This window comes from Tenrec ecaudatus, chromosome 12 (genome assembly GCF_050624435.1).
Source record: "Tenrec ecaudatus isolate mTenEca1 chromosome 12, mTenEca1.hap1, whole genome shotgun sequence".
In the NCBI taxonomy this organism is placed as follows: domain Eukaryota; kingdom Metazoa; phylum Chordata; class Mammalia; order Afrosoricida; family Tenrecidae; genus Tenrec; species Tenrec ecaudatus.
The window spans coordinates 34,087,937-34,112,069 of NC_134541.1; the positions used below are offsets into that span (position 1 = coordinate 34,087,937).

The 24,133-nt window shown below is 41.3% G+C and overlaps 1 protein-coding gene across 3 annotated transcripts in view; it reads left to right on the top strand.

Annotated features, from left to right (window-relative positions):
- PTPRA (protein tyrosine phosphatase receptor type A) overlaps positions 1-24,133 on the top strand; it is a 144,217-nt gene that overhangs the window by 77,831 nt on the left and 42,253 nt on the right. For 2 of the 3 annotated variants that reach the window (XM_075563907.1, XM_075563908.1), the window contains exons 3-4: positions 15,776-15,854; positions 16,992-17,333. In XM_075563907.1, the coding sequence (XP_075420022.1) occupies positions 15,776-15,854; positions 16,992-17,333 (421 nt within the window). Of the gene's footprint in view, positions 1-11,233; positions 11,338-15,775; positions 15,855-16,991; positions 17,334-24,133 lie in introns of all 3 variants that reach the window. The other variant, XM_075563909.1, reaches the window with a different exon arrangement.

A 24,133-nucleotide genomic window follows, 5' to 3' on the forward strand; every position in this document is an offset into this window, starting at 1 on the left:
CACTTGAAATCCAAGAACAAGAATGGGAATAGCAATACCAGAAGGGTAGGGGGAAGGCGGGGAGAGGAAGGGAGGAAGGAGGAACTGATTACAATGATTGACACATAACCACACGCCCCCCTCCAGGGGAACAAACAACAGAAACCATGGGGGAAAGGAAGACAGTGGTCAGTATAAGATATGAAAATCACAATAATTTATCAAGGAGTCCCACGAGGGGGCAGGGAGTAATGAAGGTGAAAAAAAGTAGCTGATACCAAGGGCTCAATAGAAAGTAAATGTCTAGAAAAGAATTATGGTAATTTATATACAAATATGCTTGATATAATTGATGTATGGCATGTATGTATGGATTGTGATAAGAGTTGTATGAGCTTGTAATAAAATGATTTTTAAAACAGAAAAGAGTTATATGAGCCCCTAATAAAACAATTTTAAAAAAAGGTCATTGAAAGAAAAGTGTTGTATGGATTGTTGCAAGATTTGTAAGAGCCCCCAATAAAATGATCTTTTAATAATAATTTTTAAAATCCCTGTTACTCTGATTATCCTGAGCACATTGAAGTAAGAATAAAAAGATCATTGCTCCTTTATTTAGAAATGTACACACTGAAAGTAGTCACCTATTACCTTAATTGGCATTGAGGGGAAAAAAACCCCAAAACATCAGTTTCTTTATTGGTCTTTAAGGTTCCGAAGTATCAAACAGTGAGGGAAAGCCAGAGAGTGCTGGGTGTGAATTCTACACCCACCACTTACCAGCTGTGTGTCCTCAAATGAGAGAAGGCCTAACTCTTGGAGTGTCCGTGGGATTGAACTGTGATGCTATCTATGGAATGGAATAATGAGCTAATGGGTGCCTGGCCCTTGTTATATGCTGTCAGTAACGTATTGAATATTGAGTGTTTAACTTTGAATAGAAGAGCTCTAATGGAAGTCATCACAACCAATGTCTAACTCCGGGCAATGTGTTGAGTAGCTGAGTTCAAGTTCTCCACCACTGGTGGGGACTTCATACTGCTGATTTCTTGTGACATGTTCCCATCGCAAATATCTGCAACATTGTGCTTATAAGTAAGCAACAGAGATGAGCAAAATGCATTCTCGGGCACCCTCATCATTCCACCTCCTGCATCGTCGTAAGTCAGATTGGGATGTTCATCATTTGTTATTCTTTGCTAGCTGGAGCAGGATTGGGTGGTTGTGTGCATCCGAAGATAACATCGGTTTATTCCTTCCTCGTCTAATAGGGAGAGCACGTTAAGCAGGGGCTGGCACAGCAGCTCAACTCCTAGCTCTTTGCTCAGTCATTTCAAGTTCAATTCACTCCTGAGGACCTCCCGCAGGTCGCCGTCCAACTGTGCTGCATGGGGTTTCATTTTTATTTTGTTTTAGTGTTTGTTTTTATTTTGTTTTATTATTGTGACTTTCCACAGCACATGTGCCAGTTCAACAGTTTCTACCTGTGTAATCTACTGACCTTTATTACATCTTCCAGTTATGCATGTCACCCTTCTTTTCTGAGCCATAGGATTTTCATGGGCTGATTTTTGTGGGGAAGCAGGGAGTAGAATGCTAGGTCTTTCTGCTGTCCCTCTGGCTGGACCTGAACCTCCAACTTTTGGGTTAGCATCAGAGCGTGTTAAGGGTCTGTGCGACTCAGAGCCTCTGCTAGGGCTCTAATCTTAGCCAAATTCCAGATTATAGGAGAGAAGAAAGAGAAAAATCCCACTCCTTTGCTTTCAGGAGCCCTGGCAGTATAGTGGTTTTGTGTTGGGCTGCTAACCTCCAGGTCAGCAATTTGAGACCACCAGCTTCTGCTTGGGAAAAAGACAAGGTTCTCTCTTCCCCTAAAGCAGCAGTTCTCAGCCTGGCCTAGAGGGTTGTTAGGAGTCAGAACTGACTCGATGGCAGTGAGCTTGGTTTTGCTTTTGCAGCACTTTCAGGTAAGCATTGGCCTGCTAACCACAAACTTGGGTGGTTCAAACCCACAAGCCACTCCATGGGGTGTGATGAGGCTGTCTGCCCTTGTAAAGACTCACAAAGCCTCAGAAACCTTATATAGGGTCACTGTGAGTCAGAATGACAGTGGGTTTTTGTTTACCCCTTCTTATAAGCCACCTTCCTGGAGATCTTAAAACATCTGTGCTTGTATCTCCTCCTTGGCTAGAATTTGTCGTTTCTTCTCAGGACTAATTCCCTTTTCTCTCCGCCCCCCTCCCCCACCCCTGTCTCTGCCTCTCTCTGCCTCTTCAGACCCTCAGGTGAAGGTGGCGTGGTTCTCTAGTCCTCAGGGAGGGGTGCTCTTTGGCCTAAAACCAAAAGATTTTCTCTAACAGCTGTTCAGTATTTCTATGAATGGTTCCTTCAACTCAGGTGCAGGATATATTTCAAATAATTTACTTCTGAAATATATGGTTGTTTGTGCATTTTTAACGCTTCAGCAATTCAAGAAAGACCTCTGCAGAAGTAGACAACATGGTAGATTGTACTAACCCCGATATTAGAATCATGGGGTTGAGAAAGATGGAGGTGTACCAAGTGATCAGTGCAGAGTGGGCTTTGAGGCAGGGGGGCAAGTGTGTATGGTATAGCAACCAGTGGGCACCACCCACAATCCATGTCCCACCCTACTGAGACATTCAGAGTCTCAGTATACATCTCAGCAGTGACTCATTACCATGCTGGATTTGAATATTAAGCACAGTTAGGAAATGCTCTTAGACACGCACGCACACACACATCCACAGTTAGACTTTTTCAGAACTCCCTTTATCTTTTAGCCAACGCCTGTGAGTCTTGCTAATGACATCTTGGTTTTTCTGTCACTTGAATGTTGAATCATACTTACTGAGCACCCTACTGTCTATGCAATGGAAAATACTTATTTTTCCAAGCAGAGTGAAAAAAATGTTTTTGTAATGAAATCAGGACCATGCACTGGCCCTTTGGGTGTGGTGGGTAGGAGAAAACACAATTTGTGTACCATTGTCTCTGATACAGGAGGAACCGCCCAAGCCTCATGACTCATCTCCCAAGCCTCGCTGCATAGTTGGTTTGCACTCACAGTTCACAAGTATATTTTTTGTAAAATGAAAGATGTATAAACCTGGGTTTCTTCAATTATTTTGGCTTTTCTAGCATATATAATTCTACCTTTACTCAGGCTACTCACTGTTGCCTAATGAAGAATGACTGATGGATAGGATAGGGAGGAAGCCAGATGCATTTCTTAGTTAACAAAAGGGGAAAAAGTGGTTAAAGTAAATATGGCATATTCCCACGACAAAGCACAATACGTCCTTTAAAAGGTAACTTTTTAAAAGAATGGTAGCCAAATATATTGATTTGGAAGGTGCCTAAAGCCTGTTGCCGTCCACTTTATTCCTACTCACAGAGCCCTGTCTCTGACAGACAGAACTGCCTCTCCGGGTTTCACAGGAGCAGGCTACCGCCCCAGCTTTCTTCAGCAGAAGAGGTCGTGGGTGTGGATGCCGGCCTTCCCAGTAGCAGGCAGGCACCTAATCATTGTGCTGCCAGGCTCCTGTTGGAAGATGCCGAGGGTTTATTATTAAGGAAAGATGTAAGCTGCAGAGAATATGTGTAATAATCCTATTTGTAGTTTGGATTTTTTTTTAATGTGGGTATATGCTGGTAGAATACGGAAAATTTCTCCAGGCTATAAAAAAAGCATTTAGTAATCACTTTTGGAAAATGAGACTGGCAGATGGTGAGGGAGACTTATGTTTTGCTTTATGGTCCCTCTGTTCTGTTTGTATCTGTAATGAGCAACTTTTTTTAAAAAAAAAGTAGTTTATAATGTATAATGTTGGTGGATGAGGTGGGCCAGCACCTTTCTTCATGTTTAGCAAAAGTGTCCCTTTAATAAATGACACTTTAAAATAATCCATTCATAATGGTAACAGTATAAAATGCTACAGGAATAAATGCCGCAAGATTTGTGTAAGGTACTTTGAGAAACAAAAGCTTAAATAAATGAAGAGACAACTGTGTCCTGGGTTTATTTTAAAATGAAACAAAATCCGACTCATTGCCATCAAGTTGATACTAACTCACAGCAACCCTCTAGGTCAGGGTAGAACTGCTCTTTGGGTTTCTGAGACGGCAGCTCTCTACAGGGGTAGAAAAGTCCTGTCTTTCACCCAGGGAGCGTCTGCTCATATCCCACTGCTGCCGTTGTGCTTATTAGCAGCCCAGCCAGCACTTAACCACTGTGCCACCAGGACTCAATAAAATATAGCGTCATAAAAATGCCAGTTCTTCTTAAATTGATTTTTTTCCCCCACTCATTTTGTTACAAAATTTTGGGAATAGAGAAAAGTGACAAGATTTATAGATCCACCACCTAGATTTTTGCATTTAACATTTTACCCCATTTGTTTTATTCCACATCTGTTCATCTCGCCATCCTGCAATTCATCTGTCAATTCATATTTTCAAAATGTATTTCAGAGTAAGTGGCATACATCAGTAAATTTCTCCTCAAATACTTCAGACTGCATATGATTAACTAGAATCTGATATTGTTTTATGTGTGAGAATCTTTACTAGGGTAATCTATACATACAGTGAAATGCATGAATCTTAAGGTTATCATCCACCAAGTTCTGAAAAGCACATCCTTCTCTTCAACCCAGATCCTGTGAAGATCAGAATATTTGTCACACTCCTTTGTTGACAGTAGCCACTAGAAAGGTCATTGAGGGACAATGAGTTTATATTAATGTGGAAGGAACAGTTTGGAAAAGGAGGGTTAGAATGAATACACAACTTGATATAATTCTCATCACTGGATTGTCATGTAGGAATTGTTGAATTGGTGTTCATTTTGCTGTGTCTACTTTCAACAACTGTTAAAAAAAGAATAACAAACTTAGTTACCATTGTCAACTATCATGCCATTTTTTGTTTGGGTAGAAAGAAATTTATTCTTTTAAAAAAATTATTATTAGGGGCTCATACAACTCTTATCACAATCCATACATACATCAGTTGTGTAAAGCACATTTGTACATTCATTGCCCCCATCATTCTCAAAATATTTGCTCTCCAGTTAAGCCCCCGGCATCAGCTCCTCATTTTCCCCTCCCTCCCCACTCCCCTCTCCTTCATGAACCCTTGATAATTTATAAATTATTATTTTATCATATGTTGCCTTGTCTGATGTCTCCCTTCACCTACTCTTTGTCCCCCAGGGAGGAGGTCACATATAGATCCTTATAATCAGTTCCCCCTTTCCAACCCACCCTCCCTCTGCCCTCCCAGTATCACCACTCACACCACTGGTCCTGAAAGGATCATCTACCCTGTGTTCCCTTTGTTTCTGGTTCCTATCTGTACCAGGGTACATCCTCTGGTCTAGCCATATTTGTAAGGTAGAACTGGGATCATGATAGTGGGGGAGGGAGGAAGCATTTAGGAACTAGAGGAAAGTTGTATGTTTCATCATTGCTACATCACACTGACTGGCTCGTCTCCTTCCCAAGACCCTTCTGTAAGGGGATGTCCATTGGCCTGCAAATGAGCTTTGGGTCTCCACTCCGCACTCCCCCGCCTCATTCACTGTGATAAGAGTTTTTGTTCTGATGATGCCTGATACCTGATCCCTTCGGCACCTCATGATCGCACAGGCTGGAGTGCTTCTTCCATGTGGGCTTTGTTGCTTCTATCATGCCTTTTGAGTAAACTTTTTTCTCGAAGCAATTGTTCTGAATCACCCCACTGTAGATTAGCTTTTCTTGTATGGACTCATACAGTACATACTCTCCTGTAGCAGGTGTTTGTTTCTGCTCAACATACAGTTTTCAGGTCACCATGCAGTTGTTTCTGTCAGTACATCTTCTCCTTTTACGGGCAGTGCTAATATAAGTTGAATATTTTGTCTTTCTAAATTTTCATTTGGTATCACTATCTTTATAAATCTGATCTTTGAACATCTATGAATGAACATCAGAGAATAACAACATCAGCAAAGTATGCTCTACAACATGGTTTACAGCACATGTTTCTAAGGATAAGGTAGATGTACAAAACAAAACCAGATGGTCACAAGTGAGACTCGGCATAACTTGAGTATATCGGAGTCAGGAACTCCCTGTGTTTCTCCGGGGTGAATATATCAGAGCGTAATTGCTAGATCATAAGATAGGTGTGTGTACATTTAGCTTTATAAGAAATTGCCAGACACATTCATGTATTAAATTTAAAAGTACCACAAATAGCAGCCCATCCTACAGACCTGTTCCCACTGTTAGAATGTGTGCCTCGTTTCCAGTATACGGCTACTTAGCGGACTGGCAGGGCTCGTTGCGCCTGAAATTTGGTGGTGCTTACTCCCCTTAGATTCCAAGCCTGCCCCCGCCCCACAGCCTCTTTATTGCTAAATCCCTTGACCACTCTGTTACATCTGATTTATGGGCACACCATGTTCAGTCAAAATCTCTCTTCCCCACACCCCCGATTGTGCGTATGACAAGCTTGTTCTGCAGTGCCCTGTAAGGAAGGTGTAGCCTCCACATGGATGGACAGTTGTGGTTGGTGAAGTTTATGCAAGATGCGCTTGGTGCTGCACGTTCACGGTTTCTGGCGGATTCCGTCATGCACACAGCAAAGGAGCCCTGGCGGTGAGGTGGTGAAGCGCTGCGCTGGGAGCCACGGGCTGCAGTTCTGAGCAGCTGCTCGACCAGAGAAAGTTGTGGCAGGAAATGCGGCAGTCGGTGTCCATAAAGATTGCAGCCTGGGATACCCCATGCTTCTGTTGTAAGAGAGAAAGACGAGGGTTGGCGCTCCAAGAAGGGTTTCTAGCCTTGGAAGCCCGAAGAAGCAGTTCTTTGTTTTGCAGGGTTGTTGTGAGTCTTGAGTTGTAATGACATATGACTTGAAGATCTTGTAATATGCTTATTTGCCATCTGTACCTCTGTGTATTTTAAATGCATCCTTTATCAGCTATGCATTTTTCACTGCCCTAAAAATCCACTTGCGATTTTTATCACATTTCCCCTCTCCTATCTCTAAGCCTGTTGCTATTAAGTGGGTTCCACCCAGTGTCCCTGTAGGACCCCCTGCAACCACTAACCACCTGCCTTCTTTCGCTGAACAATAGGGTTTTCGGGTTTCTCTACGTCTTCCCATGGCTTGACAGCTTATTTCTCTCTACCGATTAATTCTCTATTGTATGCATGGATCCAGGAGCACTGGTGACACAGTGGTTACAGTGCTTATCTGCTGTGTTAGACAGGGTTCTCTAGAGAGACAAAACAAGATTGCTGGTAATTTTATATATGTATTTATAAAGATAGATATATAACACAAGAAGTGAATTGTTAGATTATATACAGATAGATAAGTAATACAAGAAATGAACAGTTAACTTATAAAGCAGTATAAATGGCTCAGTGCAACTCACTCCCCTGAGAGAGTTGTGAGACACTAGCAGTCCTTTAAGTCTTGAGGGCTGTCAGTTCCTCCTCTGTAGAGAGAGCTGGGCTATATATACCCAGGCAGTAAACGGCAAGGCAGGTCACCAACTGTCGGTCCCCAGCTCCAGAGATGTACATTCCAATCCTGTGGGCTTAAAGGGACCTCAGCTTAGAGGGACACAGTCCACAGGCTAGGCGTCCCACAGGTACCCTTTAAATTGAGGCATAGAACAAGCAAGGCAGCCACATACTGGTCCGATTATTTTATAAAGAGCGAGAGACAAAAAAGGCGAGGCTCACTGAGCCATTTATCTCTCCGCCCTTCAATTAACCCCACATGTGTTCATCGGCCAGGCTGGCAAAATAAACTATTACATCTGCTAACCATAAGGCCAGTGGTTCAAATCCATCCAGCTGCTATGTGGAAAAAGATAATGATCTAGAGCCTTGGAAACCTATGGAGCCGTTCAACTCTTTCTAACAGGGTTGGGAAGTTGGAGTCTACTTGATGGCTGTAGGGTTGGTTTGTTTATCCATTTACCTCTTGAAGAAAGTTGCTATACACAATTCATGTGCAGGTTTTTATATGGACATACGTTTTTAACTCATTGGGGTAAATAGTCAAGAATGTAATAACTGGATCATATAGTAGGACAATAGTTTTTTTTTCTAATCATTTTATTAGAGGCTCATACAACTCTTTTTACAATCCGTACATACATCATTTGTACATATGTTGCCATCATCATTCTCAAAACGCCCACTCTCCACCAATAGTTTTTACACAAAACTATTGCCAATTGTCTTCCAATGTTGTTGTATTGTTTCCACTCTCACCAATGAAATGAGGAGTCCTACTGCCCCACATCTTCATCAGCATTTGGTATTGTCGGCGTTTTGAAAACACTAGACTACTAACAGGAAGTTTGGCAGTTCAAACCTGTCAGCCACTCCTAAGAAGACATTGTTCCCATAAAGATTTTCCCCTTCAGAAATCCTGTGGAGTTGCAATGAGTCAGAAATGACTAGATGGCAAAAGGTTTGGAATGTTGTTTTAATATGCAATTCCTTAATGGCATATGATGCTGAATATCTCTACTGTATACCTTCTTTGGTAAAGTGCCTATTTAGACTTTTGCCCACTTTTAGCCTTTTTATTTTGCTATTGTTGAGTTTTAAGATGCTTTTTTTTGGGGGGGGGGCATATTGGATATACAAGTGCCTTGCCTTATCAGATGTGTGTTGCAAATATTTTCTCCCAGCTTGTTATTTATCTTCTTGCCTTTTGCTATTTGAACCATCAAAAATAACTTTTACGAAATTCGGGGAGAAATAAAGTCAGATGATAAATCAATTGATACCCCTCCACCCCTACAACCCACCCTGGAAACCCTGCCACATTTCCTGCCACAACTTTCTCCGGTCGAGCAGCTGCTCAGAACTGCAACACGTGGCTCCCAGCGCAGCGCTTCACCACCTCACCGCCAGGGCTCCTTAGCTGTGTGCATGACGGAATCCGCCAGAAACCGTGAACGTGCAGCACCAAGCGCATCTTGCATAAACTTTACCTAGTAATGTGTCGGTAGTGGTTCATCCACTACCACAATTGCTCCACACCAATGCAAGGTATTAATAGCCAGGGAAACGGGGCACGTGGAGAGGACATGTGGACTCTACTTTTCTGCTCAAACGAAAACTGCTCTAAAATTGAAGCCTATTAATAAAAAAACTTTAATCACAAAATTTAAAAGCATTTGCAGTGAAGAGTCCGTCTTGAATTCCTCAGTCCTCCTTCCCCCCGGCTCCCTGGAGAAAACCGGTGTTCGGTTTCTTGAAATTTTCCCTTTTGAAGCAAATGGAAGCACTGTTTCTTACTTTGCTTTTCCCCTCCCCACTCAATATATCTTGTGCATGAAAACAAAATGAACCCTGAAGCTCCTTCATTCTCTGTAATGGCTGCATAGTATTCAGTTGGATGAATGTGTCATAATTTATTTAATTCTACCCTGTCCTCACTGATAAACATCTAAGTTTTTTCTGATTATTTTGCTTGGGGGTGGGGGTGGCAAGCATTGCTGCATTGAATAGTCATGTACCTGTGTCATTCGAAGATATAGATACATCTGTGGCATAAGTTCTCATAAATGGAATTGTATTGAAGAATTTGTATATAATACTGGTAAAAATTTACAGATTCTGTGAGTGTTCCTATTTACGCAAATCCTTGTCCATACATTGTTGTTCGGGTTTTAACTGTTTGCCAATATGACAGACGACAAATGGTGTGTCAGCATAGCTTTCATTCGGCCTTTTCTGATCATAAATGAGGCTGAACGTCTCTTCATCCTAAGAGAACTGTTGATTTTTCTCTGAATTATCTGTTTAATATCCTTTCTCCATTTTCCTGTTAGCTTCTTGGTCCTTGTAAAAGTAATCTGTAGGAACCCCTTATATTATTAAGGAAAGTGAGCTTGTGGCTGCCCTACAAATACCTTTAAAAAGGTCATTTTTAATAGGAGGCAGCTGTTTTAGTGGATGGTGGAAATGGAAGCCAGATTGCCATGGAGACAACGCTTTCTAGAAATTTGGCTGTGAAGTGGAGTAAAGAAAATGCCGGGCTGAAGAATTGATGTAGGAGTTTTTCTTTTTCTGAAAAATTCTCAGTTGTGCTTAACTACTGGTGTGCAAGGGAGATGTTTAAGCCAGGGGAAGGTGTTAGAAGCTCAACAAGTTCCTAAGGGCCCGAGATCCTGGAGGAAGTGCAGGGAAGGAGGAAATTGTAGATCGAGTGACTAGGAGGTGAGTGGTCGGGTCCCGTGGCTTCAGTTTTGTCTGACAGAAAAACAAGGTCGTCTGCCAAGAGTGGGAGGAGGAGATTAGAGAAGGGGGTTTGAAGTCGCTGCTATGGAGAGTTGGAGAGAGCTGACAGGGAAATACAGGAGGGTGGAAGAATGTGGTGAGTTCCATTAAGGCCAGAAATAGTGATTTGTAACGATATCACCCTTCTGGATTGATTTTCTTAAGCAGCGAGAGTATAGAGATGACAGTTGAATTCACTCAGGATTTGATTTTTTTTTTTTGCATAGGTGTAATAGAAGAACAGTGTAGTAAAGGAATGTAGGATGTTAATAAGAGTGATTACATTGGTCCCAAATTTTATTGATTGGAAAGAAGCGGCAATAAAGCGAAGGGAGAACTAGAGAGGGGCTGGATAAGGTCTGAGATAGGGTGGAGTAAAGACAACAGGGGAGCTGCGAGGAAAGGAAGTGTGGCTGAGGAGTGGGAAATCGGATTCTGTGTGAAAGCTTTTCCGGATAATGAATGACAGCCTCTAGGCTGTAGCCATTGTTGTGGGTGGCCCAAGTGAAATAAAGGTATAAGGTCACTGGAATTGAGGAAGTCATGCTACTGACAGAATAGCCCAGATTGTGGGGATTGCCATTTGTGAGGATGTTGACATCATCCAGGAGGAGGATGTCAGGACAAGGAGATGGGAAGAAAAGTGTGAGCCACATCACCACGTCTTCAGCGATGGCAGTGCGGGAAATTGTTCACCCCGCCGTGAAGAGCGCCGCGAACAGGGCTGTGGGGCAGGCTCCAGGAGAAATGGTTTGCATCTGGCTTCTTTGAGTGAGGAAGACCTACCCTGGCTTTCTGTACGAAGCTCTGGGGTGGTTCTCATAGTCACACTCCAAACTCTCTGCCACTGAGTCAGAGCAGGACAGGCCTCTCCCTGTGGGTTTCCAAGACTATAACTCTTGGCAGGAGTAGAAAACCTTGTATTTCTCCCACAGAACTGCTGGTGGTTTGGAACCGCTCACCTTAACAGCCCAATGCATAACCAGTACATCACCAGGGCTCCTCTAGAAGATGTGGAAACTCGAGGAGGGGAGCTAAGGTTGGTGTGGCTGCAGATGGGGTCTCGGTAGAAGGCCAGGGCCTCACAGGAGTTGAGCATCTTTATGACGGTTTTGGAGGAGGCCATTACTATAGTTTTCCTGGTCCTGGCCTGCATACTTTGTTATGATATGGATCTTCTTCACTGACGACGGACTGTATTTCACCTCTAATAGATTTTTTTCCCCTACTTCAGAAAAATAGGTTGTTTTAAAACTCAAGAAAAATCATGAAGGAGGAAATAAAAATCATCAAGTGTATGCAAAATTGTGCAGGGTTCCTTTCCAGTCTTGACTTTATTGCAGATCCACTCAGCATACATGCATTTGGTTGAAATGAAGCGGTGTGCTCTGTTCTCTATCTGGCTCTATTTTTGTTTTCTTTCTTTTTTTAAGCTTAGAAAAAATAAACTTAAAGTTCTGTTTTCATTAATTCTTTGGGCACATTATTTGGAATAATTTGAATGAAATATTGTAAGTGTCGGTGTAATGTTTAACTCGACTTTAAAAAAATGTTTACTATCATTGGATATTTGGGTGATTTCTTTTTTCTACTGTAAATCTTAACCTAAGTTTCAGATTACTTACATTTACTTAAGACTAACTTTGGAAATATGTCAGAAAACAATGTGAACATCTGTACAATTCTTGAATAATCCTCCTGGGAAGGAGTGTTTTACTCTAAGTTAATTGACATTCTTACCAGCTTGAGAGTCTTTTTCAAGTGGTTGCCAGCACTGAATATTTAATCTGATTGATTACTTTTCTGAGTTGGAAAGTAAAAATATTATCCTGTTGTGTTCCTTTGGTTAGTGGGACAATTAGCACTTTTAAATGTGTTTTTTTATTTTTATCTATTTCATTTTGTTTTGTAAGGTTCTTCAGGTATTTCACAATTGAGATCTTCATGTTTCTCATTTTAGTATTTAGATATGTATGCTAATGGGTTTAATCTTGTGCTTTATTGATGATAATTATCCCAGTTTGTTTCCTTTTTAACATTATTTATGATGTTTATTTATTTTTTATTAATACTTTTATTGGGGACTCTTATATCTCTTATCACAATCCGTACATTCATCCAGTGTGTCAAGCACATTTGCACATATGCTGCCATCATCATTTTCAAAGCATTCTCTTCCCACTTGAGCCCCTGATATCAGGTCCCCATTTCTTCCCCTTCTCCCCCCTCCCTCCCTCCATCACTCTCTCATGAACCCTTGATAAGTTATAGACTATTATATTCATGTCTTACATCATCCTCCGTCGACCCTCATCCACTTTTCTGTTGTTCATCCCCCTGGGAGGGGGTTATAGATTGATCCTTGTGATAAATTCCACCTTTCTCCCTTCACCATCCCCTAATTCTCCTGGTATCTCTTCTTTCATAGTTGCCCCTAAGGAGTTTATCTATCTTGGATTCCCTGTGTTGTGGGCTCTTATCTGTAGCAGTGTGCATGTTCTGGTCTAATCTGATTTGTAAGGTAGAATTGAGGTCCTGATAGTGGGGGAAAGGAAGCACCAAAGAACTAGAGGAAAGTTGTGTTTTCTTGTTGCTATACTGCACCCTGACTGGCTCATCTCTTCCCTGTGACTCCTCTGTGAGGAAATATCCAATTGTCTACAGATGGACATTGGGTCTCTGCTCCATACCCCTCTCCCCATTCACATCAGATTTGACTTTGTTCTCGGTCTTAGATGCCTGATATCTCTGATCCCATCGACACCTCATGATCACATAGGCTGGTGTGCTTCTTCCATGTGGGCTTTGTTGCTTCTGAATTAGATGGTAGCTTGTTTATCTTCAAGCCTTTAAGACCCCAGATGCTATATCTTTTGATAGCTGGTCACCATCAGCTTTCTTCACCACATTTGCTTATGCTCCCATTTTGCCTTCAGCAATCCTGTTAGGCAGGTGAGCATCACAGAATGCCAGATTGTTAGAACAAAGTGTTCTTGTGTTGAGGGAGTACTTGAGTTGAGGCCCAATGTCCATCTGTAACCTTAATACTTAGCATATAGATATGAGTACATAGTTCTGTTCCCCTCTCATTATGTATATATTTTCATATGTACATGCATGTATTTAGACCTCTATAAATGTCCTTTGTCTCCTGGTTCTTTCCTGTATTTCTTTTTACTTTCCTCTTGTCCCACCATCATGTTCGGCCTTCATTCAGGTTTAGTAATTCCTCGCTGCTACATTGCTCTTGATTAAGCCCCATTAGGCATCCTACGCCCTTCTCTCCACTAATTTTAGTTCACTTTTTGTTCCCTTGTCCTTGGGTTGGTTCCCCACCTCCATTTCCTTTCTCCCACTTCCTTCTCCCGTATCCCCCCTTGCAACCATTGGTCCCATTCTTTTCATCTCCAAATTATTTATCCTGCCTGTCTTATTTAGATTAATAAGCACAAAAACTAGGCAAAGCAAAAACAACAACAACAAAGGAAGTCAAGACCAACAAAAAGAAAGCCACTGACAAAAATGGAAAAACCTATAAATAGTTTAAGGTCTGTTTGTTGGCATTCACAAGTGCCTTCCAGTAGAGTCGGAAGGGGTGCCACACTCTGTCTCCAAAATCTATTTTTGGTATTCCCCGGGAATTTCAGCACTTAGCTCCTCTTACTGCTCTGTTGCATGCCCTTAGTGTTTCGCCCCAGTGTGATGGGGTCAGATTGTGTACAATTCCAGCACTGTCTCCAGTGTTGTCCCTCACAGCGCTATGGTTTAGTGAGGGATGTCGTGTCTTGTGGTAGAGCCAGCCCTGTGGTTCTCTCTGTGCGTTGTCTGCTCTGAGCTGGAATATTGTCCTCGGGGCTTGGTGGGACAGGTTGTCCTCCCATTCCTCTCCATCCCTTTCGTTTCTCCCGTGTGCTCTACTCCGACGTGCCCCTCTCCCCAAGCTGTAGCCCCAGTGCTGTCCTCTGAAGTGCGTTCTTCTGAGGGGGCGGTGTCCACATAGTTTGGATTGGGGATGGCCTCAGTAAGTTTCTTTTGCATGTATTACTTCATATTACTTTAAAACACTAAATAAATAAATAATATAATAAAATTTCTAATTTTTATTTTTGTGATCCCCACCCCACCCCTTTTTTGCCCTTGCATAGAAAACCCTTCATCCTGGACTCCATATGAATACTCATTTATACATTTTTCCGCGTTTTAAAACATGTAATTCTTTATTCATTTGGAGTTTATTTTTGTATATAGAATGAGGTGATGGCCCAACTCCTTCTCCCAAAGACATTTTCCCCCCAATATCATTCTCTATTTATCAAGATTAGTCATAGATATGTGTACTCACCCTCCAGTCTTATAGAAGGAGTTGTATTCTCTCCCAATTTTAAGTTTAAGGTTAAGTGAGAATTAAGCTGGGATCTGTCAGAAATGATCACCATTCAGATCTTTCTCAGACTTATAAAAATCCCATAATATATCACTGATTCAGTCATCATTGTAACCTGAGCAGAGTGAGGAGGTGGTCGGCATTTTAGATGACCTCTCCTAGGGCACGTATGTCTCCTCCCCACAGAGGAGGCATCCTTGCTTCTCTGCGAGAGCGACTACAGTATTGCGTCATCTGTGAGCCCCATAATGCTCCCCGCTTGTCTTCCTAATACTTAGCTCACTGAAAAGTACAGAATCTGATTGGCTGGAGTGTCACAGCTGATATGGTTTGAAGTGGAATAAAGACTAAGACTGTTATGATTTCTGCATCCCGGGATAGTAGATTGATGCCATCAACCGACCTCCCTTTATTTCTCAATCTGAAGGCTACAGCATAGGCATCATCAAGGGAGCTTTGCAAAGTTGGGGGGGGGGATGACGACCATGGGACAACTGATACCAAGGGCTCAAATACAAAGTAAATGTTTAGAAAGTGAGGGTGGCAATATATGTATGAATGTGCTTGATAAAATTGAATGTTATAAGAGCTGTAAGAGCCCCCAATAAAATGATTTTGGGGGGAACAAAGGTGGACCACTACCTATCTCTTACCTGCCAAAGATTCAGCCTGGCAGCCTGGATCAAGATGCACATTCAGGATGCAGCTTGGATCAGTGGTTTTTTAAAATCTCATGAGTGATTTTAATGTCTAGCTAGGATTGCAAATCACTGGTGTAAAAACAAAAAACATTCTTATTAAAAGAAGACACCATTATTATGGAGTTGATTGTGATGACTCATGGCAATTCAAATCTCCAGCCTTTGGGTTAACATGAACTGTTTGTACCACCCAGGGTCTCAGTTTACATGACAGCTTAATTAAATACTTGAACTTCTGAAGAAATGAGCATATCATACTCCCAGAAGATCATCAGTCCTCTGTGGACTTTCTGTGCTGGGAAGATTCTGTCCAAACGACTCCTTTGATGAATAGATTTGAATATGGTTGCAGTGATGGAGGGCATCCTGTAATGTTGCTTTCTGTTTTCCAGGTCAACATGGATTTCTGGTTCATTCTTGTTCTGCTTGCCAGTGGTCTGATATGTGTCAGTGCCAATAATGCCACCACAGGTAAATTGTCATGTGATGAGACTTGTGTTCAGAACAGAATTTTACTTCCATGTTTAAGGATTTACATTTGAAGACTTGACTGGTATAAAAGTGTTAATCTGGGTACTTTAGAGAAACAAATCCACAGAAACTCGTGTATAAGAGAGAATTTTATATAAAGGTTAAGTGCATATTAAAAAAAACAAAAACCATCCCAACCAAGTCCAACATTAACCCATATGTCTTACACCATACCACAAAGCCCTCCTCCCTCTCACAAAACACACACTATGACGCCGACTGCAGGAGGAAAGCCGAGTCAGTGAATGTGTAAGCATCTCAGTGCTGGCAGGGGTCTCCACAAGGCCGCTCCAGCATCCAGGGCTGTACCGGGGTAGATCCATGTGGCTTCTTGGGGATGTCTTGCAGGAAGTGAGCATTGCCAGCTGAAGCAGGGAACTGGCTAAGGCATCTGCACCCTGGTCTGACCATCACAAAGCAGGAGACCCGAGAACTAGAAAGGCGAGGCTCACTGAGCCATTTATTTCTCCACCCTTCAGTTAACCCCACATGTGTTTATCGGCCAGGTTGACACAATAAACTAATTACCTCAAAAAGAAAATAATATTAAAGTTTTATTCCAAAATGTTAGTAACAGGTGTCTTTGAAAATCTCAGTCACACCAAGTGCTCAGAATTGTTTTACATACTGCATACCCTTTTTTATCTTTTAAATAATACGTGATGGTTTTCAGTGAAATTTTACACAGTAAATGTTCCCATCTATCACTTTTTACACAAATTGTTAAGTGCCATTGGCTACATTTTCCACAATGTGTCGGCATTCTAATTTCTGCCAGGGTTGTTTGCATACCTTTTAAAATAAGAGATTGTGTATTCATGCCTGAAGAGAGAAGTCAATTGCTGTTATATTTAAGCCTCCTATATATTGAGTCCATGGATCTGAGTAAAGAATCCAAGGACAAACAAACAAATAAGAACGAATCCAGGGACTTGCATTAGATAACAACATGTATGTGGAGGGAAGCTCTGCTTGGCCTCCAGGTGTCTGAGAGGTTAGTAAGACTTACTACTTTGTGCCTCATAACTGTACTTTTGGGCCTTACATGTTTTATTTCCTGTTCTTTGGTGTTTATAGTTTCACCTTCAGTAGAAGTTACAAGATCAACTAAAGCATCAACGACAGAGCCAGCTAAAGAAGAGACCAAAACTTCAAATACAAGTTCATCAGTAACTTCCCTTTCCGTGGCACCAACATCCAGTCCAAATCAAACTCTGGGACCCACCTATGTAACTACCGTCAATTCTTCAGCCCCTGACAATGGGACCACACGGACAGCAGGCACCTATTCGAGAGTTCCCACGATTTCACCCAATGGCACCTGGCTTCCAGATCGCCAGCTCCCAGATGCCAGCACAGAGCCCTCGGAGGGGAACGCCAGCACGGCAGCAACCACTCCGGAAACCTTCCCTCCTTCAGGTACTGCGGTGCTGCCTAGTTATTGCACTTTGCTTTTAGCAACTCTTATCTCTGCTGTGCTTCTAGCCCCCTCCCCACCCCCAATAAAAAGGTCTTAAAATAAGTAAAATAACCCAAGTGAAGTGTTGGAATGGAAGTCTATATTAGGGATTTCTCAGGAATATCTGGTTAACACCATGTTAAGAGACACAGAGATTCTTATGAGTAGCATCTTGCTTTGGATGGGCTCTTGGTTAGATTAAGGAGGCTTAAGTGTGTTTCAAACCACAGAGGAGAAGGTTCACGTTTCAGAAGAAGAGAGAATCTGGTGATGGTACAAGCGTCTCTGCAGATGAAAGGCCAGAGAGCCCGGGTTACAGGCTAGCCTTGAAAAAGAAGGGAGATACAGGTAGGAGAATAGACGTAGATGTTCACAACAGACACGGGTGAGAGGTGCTTGGGGAAATAGTAAAGTTGTGCACTGCCAGTTTATTCAGAGCATCAGGCCAGCTCGCATCCCTCCTTGAGTTCGAGTCATTGGGACGAAGTGGCACTGGCCCCACGGACAGAATCCGAGACCTGGGCCTGAGACTAGGTCACATAGAACAAGTGTCTTCTAGCTCTTTGAGCTTCATATTACACTGGTCTGAAAGAGGATGAAAGGGCCCTTACAGGTAGTAAACAAAATAATCCTTTCCTGACAACTATGTAACTGTGGTCCTTTGTCTAGCAAAAGGCACTGTTCTCTCCTCTGTTTCCACCCCCTTGACTTAGATGAAGGGGTTAATGGGAAAATCCCATTACATTAGTTCCATTTTCCCACAAGTCTTTTAAAGCCCCTCACATTTCTTCCCTGTTAGATGGTGAGCTCCTCTCTGTAGAATCAAGGGGAGGCGGGGAAGGGGGAAGCCCACAAAAATCATTTGAGCAGTTGCATGCTAATTTGATTACTGCTTAGCTAATTCACTACCATCGAGTGGATGCCAACTCATAATGACCCTGTACTACAGACAACGGAGCTTTAGCTAGACCCGACAACCCAGGTGCATACGCTCTACCGTCATGGCTGAACAGCGTTTGCACTTGAGAACATCTTCTTCAGGCTGCACTAGCTGAGTCTGAACCCCACCCTGCCTTTCACTGCTGTGTGACCACAGGTAAATTTACTGAAATCCTTGATTCCACGGTCCCCAGTTTCTTCATCTGTAAAGTAGGAAGGGTAACAATAGAAGCTACCTCAGCAGGTAGCTGTTAGGATTATAGTGGGTGAAATACTCAGAATGGTGTCCACACGTCATGCACCTAGTTTGTGTTAACTGTTACAGTTGTTGTTGTTGCTCTGATGGCTGTCAGTATAATAGATGAGGTACGGGTCATGTGCATGGCGCCCCATTACTCTTGGTAGGGTAGAGGCTGCAGACAGAGTAATGTCTGCTGTTGGCTTTTGCTTTTACGTTGCTTGTAGTTCTATCATAGTATTATGAGATGCTGATTATTTGTGTTCTGTCTCCAAGAGCATTTTCTACTTTTTCATTTAGATTCTATAATTCATTGCAGTGGCTACACAGAACTCACAGACAGTAATCACGATTAAAGGGTTTGTTAAGGAAGTTAACAGGTTACCATGCAGGTAAGAAATGCTCAGGATACAGTCATTCAGTCAAGACATGTTTCAAAATTCTTTCAGGGCTGCTAATAGAAGCCCAGAGGGTCTACCACTCTGCAGTAAACCTCAGCCCAGAGGCACTCAGCTCCCCCAATAATTTCCCAAAGGCACCCTACTCCAAACGCTAGCCTCCTGCCCCAAAGCACTCAGCTTTACTTGCTCTGTGGGCCAGGAAGTCTTGGCCCTTGCTGGTAGTGAGATCTGTACCCCACATCCCTTCTGCTTCTTAGAGGGCTCATTTATTTTATACCCAGCAAATGGCATTCAAAATGACGCTTGTTAATAATTACATGCAGGTGGATCCCAGCAGAGCTTCCCTACCTTCTTATCCAGACTCACGCAGGAAAAGGTGGTTTGGTGGAAGTTAGAGAGATTGGCTAGAAGAGTCACATGAGATAGCGCACCACTTCTGTGGTGTGACACAGAATTTTATAGAGCAATCCTCTGAGGTAGGCTCCCTCTCATATTTTCAGATGAAGGATTTTTAAATTAATGAAATAGTAACTTCGAATGATTTCAAGGTGTAGATCATGACCATTCATAAATCAGTTAAAAAAAAATCCGTTTCATTGTCCAGTACTAGTATTTCTTTTTGAAATCTATGGTCCTAATTTTGGTTGTTGCTTTTAAAATTTTTATTTTACATGTTATGTTTATTATTTTGGAGAAATTCTGTTTTCGTTATACACAAGCATACATGAATGTGTATACTGAGTAAAGAGCAAAATATATTTCTTGTTGTGGAGTCAGGCCATTACTAAGGGAGGAAAGGCGAAATAACTTGTGCAGGCTGAAGTAGTAAATTGCCTATAACCCAGGTCTGACTGACTCACAGCCTATATTCTTAACTCTGTTCTATCCCATCTTTCCATTAAACGTTCTGTGATGGGACCTTGGAGGATTATCTCCTGTGAATAGATAAAGTTTAAGACTGTTAGTTAACTGATATGCTTTAGATCTCAGGTCTGGCAGGTAGCAAGTTTGACCTATTTATCACATCAGTGGTCTTTCTACCCTTCCTGTGGGTTTTAGCTTCCCATGATCTTCCTCAAGCCCACCATAGACCTAACCCACCACCATCACATGGATTCAGACTCATAGCTGCCCTATGATGAATGTGTAAATCTTTATTGAGCACATGGTGTTAACTTACTCCCAAGGAGCCGTGCGTTTGAACTGCTGACCTTGTGGTTAGCAGCCCAAACACGCACAGTACCACTGTGGGTTCAAATGATGCCCTCACTAAGAAGTCAGTTGTACAGTTAGCACTTTCACGTCAGAAGAAACAGACTGCATTTCACTGGTGACTTTTATTCAAGACCAGCATAACACAAGGAAACCCTTTCTGGAGCTTGAATTTCACATTTTCCCCTCCGCTTCCCATTCCTCACCACCATCTCACGAATCCTCCCTCAATAAAGTACCAATGTTGAGTTAAACCAGTATTTGATGTTGTACATTATTATGACTAATAACATTCGTTGGTGAGCTACACGTGTAATGAAATTGTTTTCCTTTTGCTGTACAACCTTTTAAAATGAATTTAATAATTACCATATTTGCTTGTTTTGTTTTCTCTTTACCTACTGCTAGCCAGTGCTGCCCACACTCTCCGTAGCCTCTGAGTATAGTTTTCTACAAAGCTTGGGAGATCATGTGCTATTTCGTTTTCACCTGGAGAGCTTGTTCTTGCTCTTCAGCGTGTTCGCTTACACAGGTAGCAGCCTTCTCCATCATCTGGAAATGTCTTGCTCTTTCATGGCTCCCGTATTGCCTTCTACCTTTATTCCATCATTTAGTACAATGAATCTTCTAGTAGCTTTTAGAGACGTGATCTCTAGGAAATAGGCATCGGGAAACCATGCATACCTAAAAACACCTTTAGACCTGCGTATAGAATTTGAGGAAAGCTTTTCACTGCCCCCAGGATTTCTATATTGCCCTGTTTCCCAAACTCCTAGGCCTTAAGGATTCTACTGCTAGCCTGATTCCCAATTCTTTATATGTTTTTAAAGTCCTTTTCTTTATCATTACCATACCATACCGTACCCTGCTGCCTAGTCCATTTTGGCACATAGCAACCCCGTAGAAGGCTCCCGGGGCTTTGTAAACCTGTACGGGAGCAGATCGCTTCCTCTGTCTCCGGCCGAGTAGCTGGTTGATTTGAACTGCCAGTCTTGAGGTTAATAGTTCAGTGCTTACCTGACAGCGCCACCAGGACCCCGTCTTTCTTAATCATTGATGTCCTGAAATTTCGGAGGTGTGTCTTCACATGGAGCTTGTCCCTTGATTATTTTGAATACTCGACACGACCTTTTGAGACTCGATCACTCAGTTCTGGAAGATTTTTCGTCTATTTTGCTGAAAAATATGCTCCCTCTTCCATATTCTCTGTTCTCTGCTTCCACAACTCCTGTTATTTGCCCGTTGGATATATCCTGGATTTATTCTGTAATCTTTCTGTTTCTCTCCGGTTGACCTTTGCTTTAAGTCTCTGTTTGTTTCCATTTTAAAATGAGCAATTGCGTACATATGCCTTTCTTTTCCATTTGTAACACAAATTGCGTTATTCAGTTATCCTATTATATTCTGTATCTTAGTAAAGAGTTGTGTTACTCATTTTAATGTCTAAGATTCCTTATATTAATATACCTTAATATATTTATCCAATCTCCCCATCTGTGGTGATTGAGTTTTGTTTTCAGAGTACTCTTAAAAACAGCATAGTTTGGCATTTCAGACACGGATGAGAATATTGGTAGGATAAATTACTTTTAAATGACATTTATGAATTGATAGATAGTGCCACATTTTCCTCTACTGGGAAATATATTCCTATTTACAAGGTTCCTAAATGCCTGTTTTCCTCTACTCCTTTGAATGCATTGAATCCTCAAAATCCGCAATCTTTGTCAGGTAGGAAATAGCATCTCTGTGTAGCTTTAATTTGCATTTCTTTGAGTGAGGTGGAGCATCTTTCCATATTTCTAGGGATTGTTTATATTTCTTTTCCTGAGAATCCATGGTTGACATCCTCACCCATTTTTCATAATGGTATGTCAAATTTTTCTGACTCGTGTAGAAAAGCTCTTTACATGGTCTTGAAAACAAGTCCTTCGCCAACGTTAGAAGTTACAAATCTTTTTTCCCTCAGTTGGTCATGTAGCTATTTTTCTACATGGCAGAGACTACTATTTGCCATTAAAATTTTTTTAATTAAAAATATCAGTTTGTTTTAATTTAATGCTTTCCAAGTATTGGTCATACTTTGAAAGGCTTTTCCTCCTCCAAGATTATAAAATAATTTTTCTCATGTTTTTCCTGGACTTTATGTTTTCTTTAGCATAGGTGCATGTACTGCATGTGTGCATTCAATTCTTTATCTGTCTGGACTTAATTTTGATGCAAAGCATGAGCTGTGAATCTGTTTTTGTGCCTGTTTACTTGTCTCAATACTCTAATGATCTGTTTTCCTTAACTGTTTTGAAGTACTACCTTTAGCCTAAATTACATTCTGAATGTATTAGGTTCCCATATGTACTACAATTCCATTTGGGGGCATTTATTATATTTTCTGTTGATCTTTTTGTGTCTTTCCATGTGCAAAATCTTAACTATCTAGAATTGTGAATTTTAAAAATATTTTGATATCTGGTGAGGTGAATAATTTCTTTCTAGAATATTGCTTGCAATTCTTGCTCTGCTTTTTCATTTGAACATTAGAATCAAGTTTTCTAGCTAGAAACAGTTATTATGTTAAATTTGTAGATGAACAGGGAGAATTGACATCTTTAAGATACTGAGTCTACTTAAGAATGTGATGTATTTCATTTGCTAAAGTCTTATTTTATCCCTGATACTATACTTTTCTTGTCACTTTCTTTCAGATACTAATTTTCCCCCCAAATCACTTTATTGGGACATAACTCAGACAACATCATACCATTCAAGAGTTCGGTCATCAGATACTAAATTTCCAGAACATACATATATATATATATGTATATATATATATATATATATACATATATATATATATATATGGAATGTTTGACTTCACTATATCTTCTGGCTGGCTGCAGTGGAGATGTGAAAACTGCTGAGTTTCATAGGCCTATTTTGTACTAGGCATCTTAAAGTGATTTTTTTCAACATTTATTGTAGGTCTGCAGATCATCTCAGCTGCAAATATCTAGTCCAGCTATTTAAGCCTTTTCTTCTTCTAGTTCATTGCACAGGTGCAGGTCTACAAAACAAAGCTAAGCGACACTGGGAAAAGCAGGTAGCCCTGTCGCCCCCGTGAAACATGGGGGGGCCAAGTCCTAGTCGAGAGGCTTCTATCATGTTCATTAGATACCGATTTACTCCCATTTTAATGAGAATTTATATCAAGAATAAGTGTTAACATGTTTCCAAAGGCCTGCTTTGCAATGAGCAAGATGCATGTTTTTGTCTTGATCTATTGTCACGTTGGATGATATCAATAGATTCTCTCATGTTGAACTGTCTGCACTTTGTCGCCAATGGCGCAGACCTAAGAGGACTGTGAGGCCGAGCAGCTCCGCTCTGTCGCCCCGAGGAAGGGTCCCCGAGAGTCAGGACCAGCACAGCATTCCTGCAGCAGCAGCTCTGTGTCCTCACACTTGTCATTGCTAGTAATTACTTTATTGAGGAGTTCTCTTCAGTAGTAATTTGTAAGTTCTGCAGTGACATTAGTCTGGGTTTTTCCTGCATGTGTGCTATTTGGGATGCTCGGTTCTCAGTGCTTTTTTTTTCTTCTTCATGAAAATAGCTTGCAAGTTTTCCTAGAAAACGGTGCGTTTCATTCATGTTTTCAAATTTAGAATTTGATGAAAAATCATCTCTTAGATTATTTAATTTCCTACCTATTTCTTTTTTTGTATTTCTTATTTTATACATATACTGTGCCTCCTTTCCCCTTGTTTTAAGTTGACTGATCTTTTATTTCATGGCTTGCAGCTTTTTCCTTTCAAGGAACCTCCTTTTGTATAGTCTATTTTTTTTCAGTTTTACATTCATTATTTTTTATCACATTTTGTTTTTCTTATCTTTATTTTGTGCCTTTATAGCTTCTTAAATATTTCATTTGTTTCTTTATATTCACTTAAATCATGTTGTGATTTTTAAAAATACA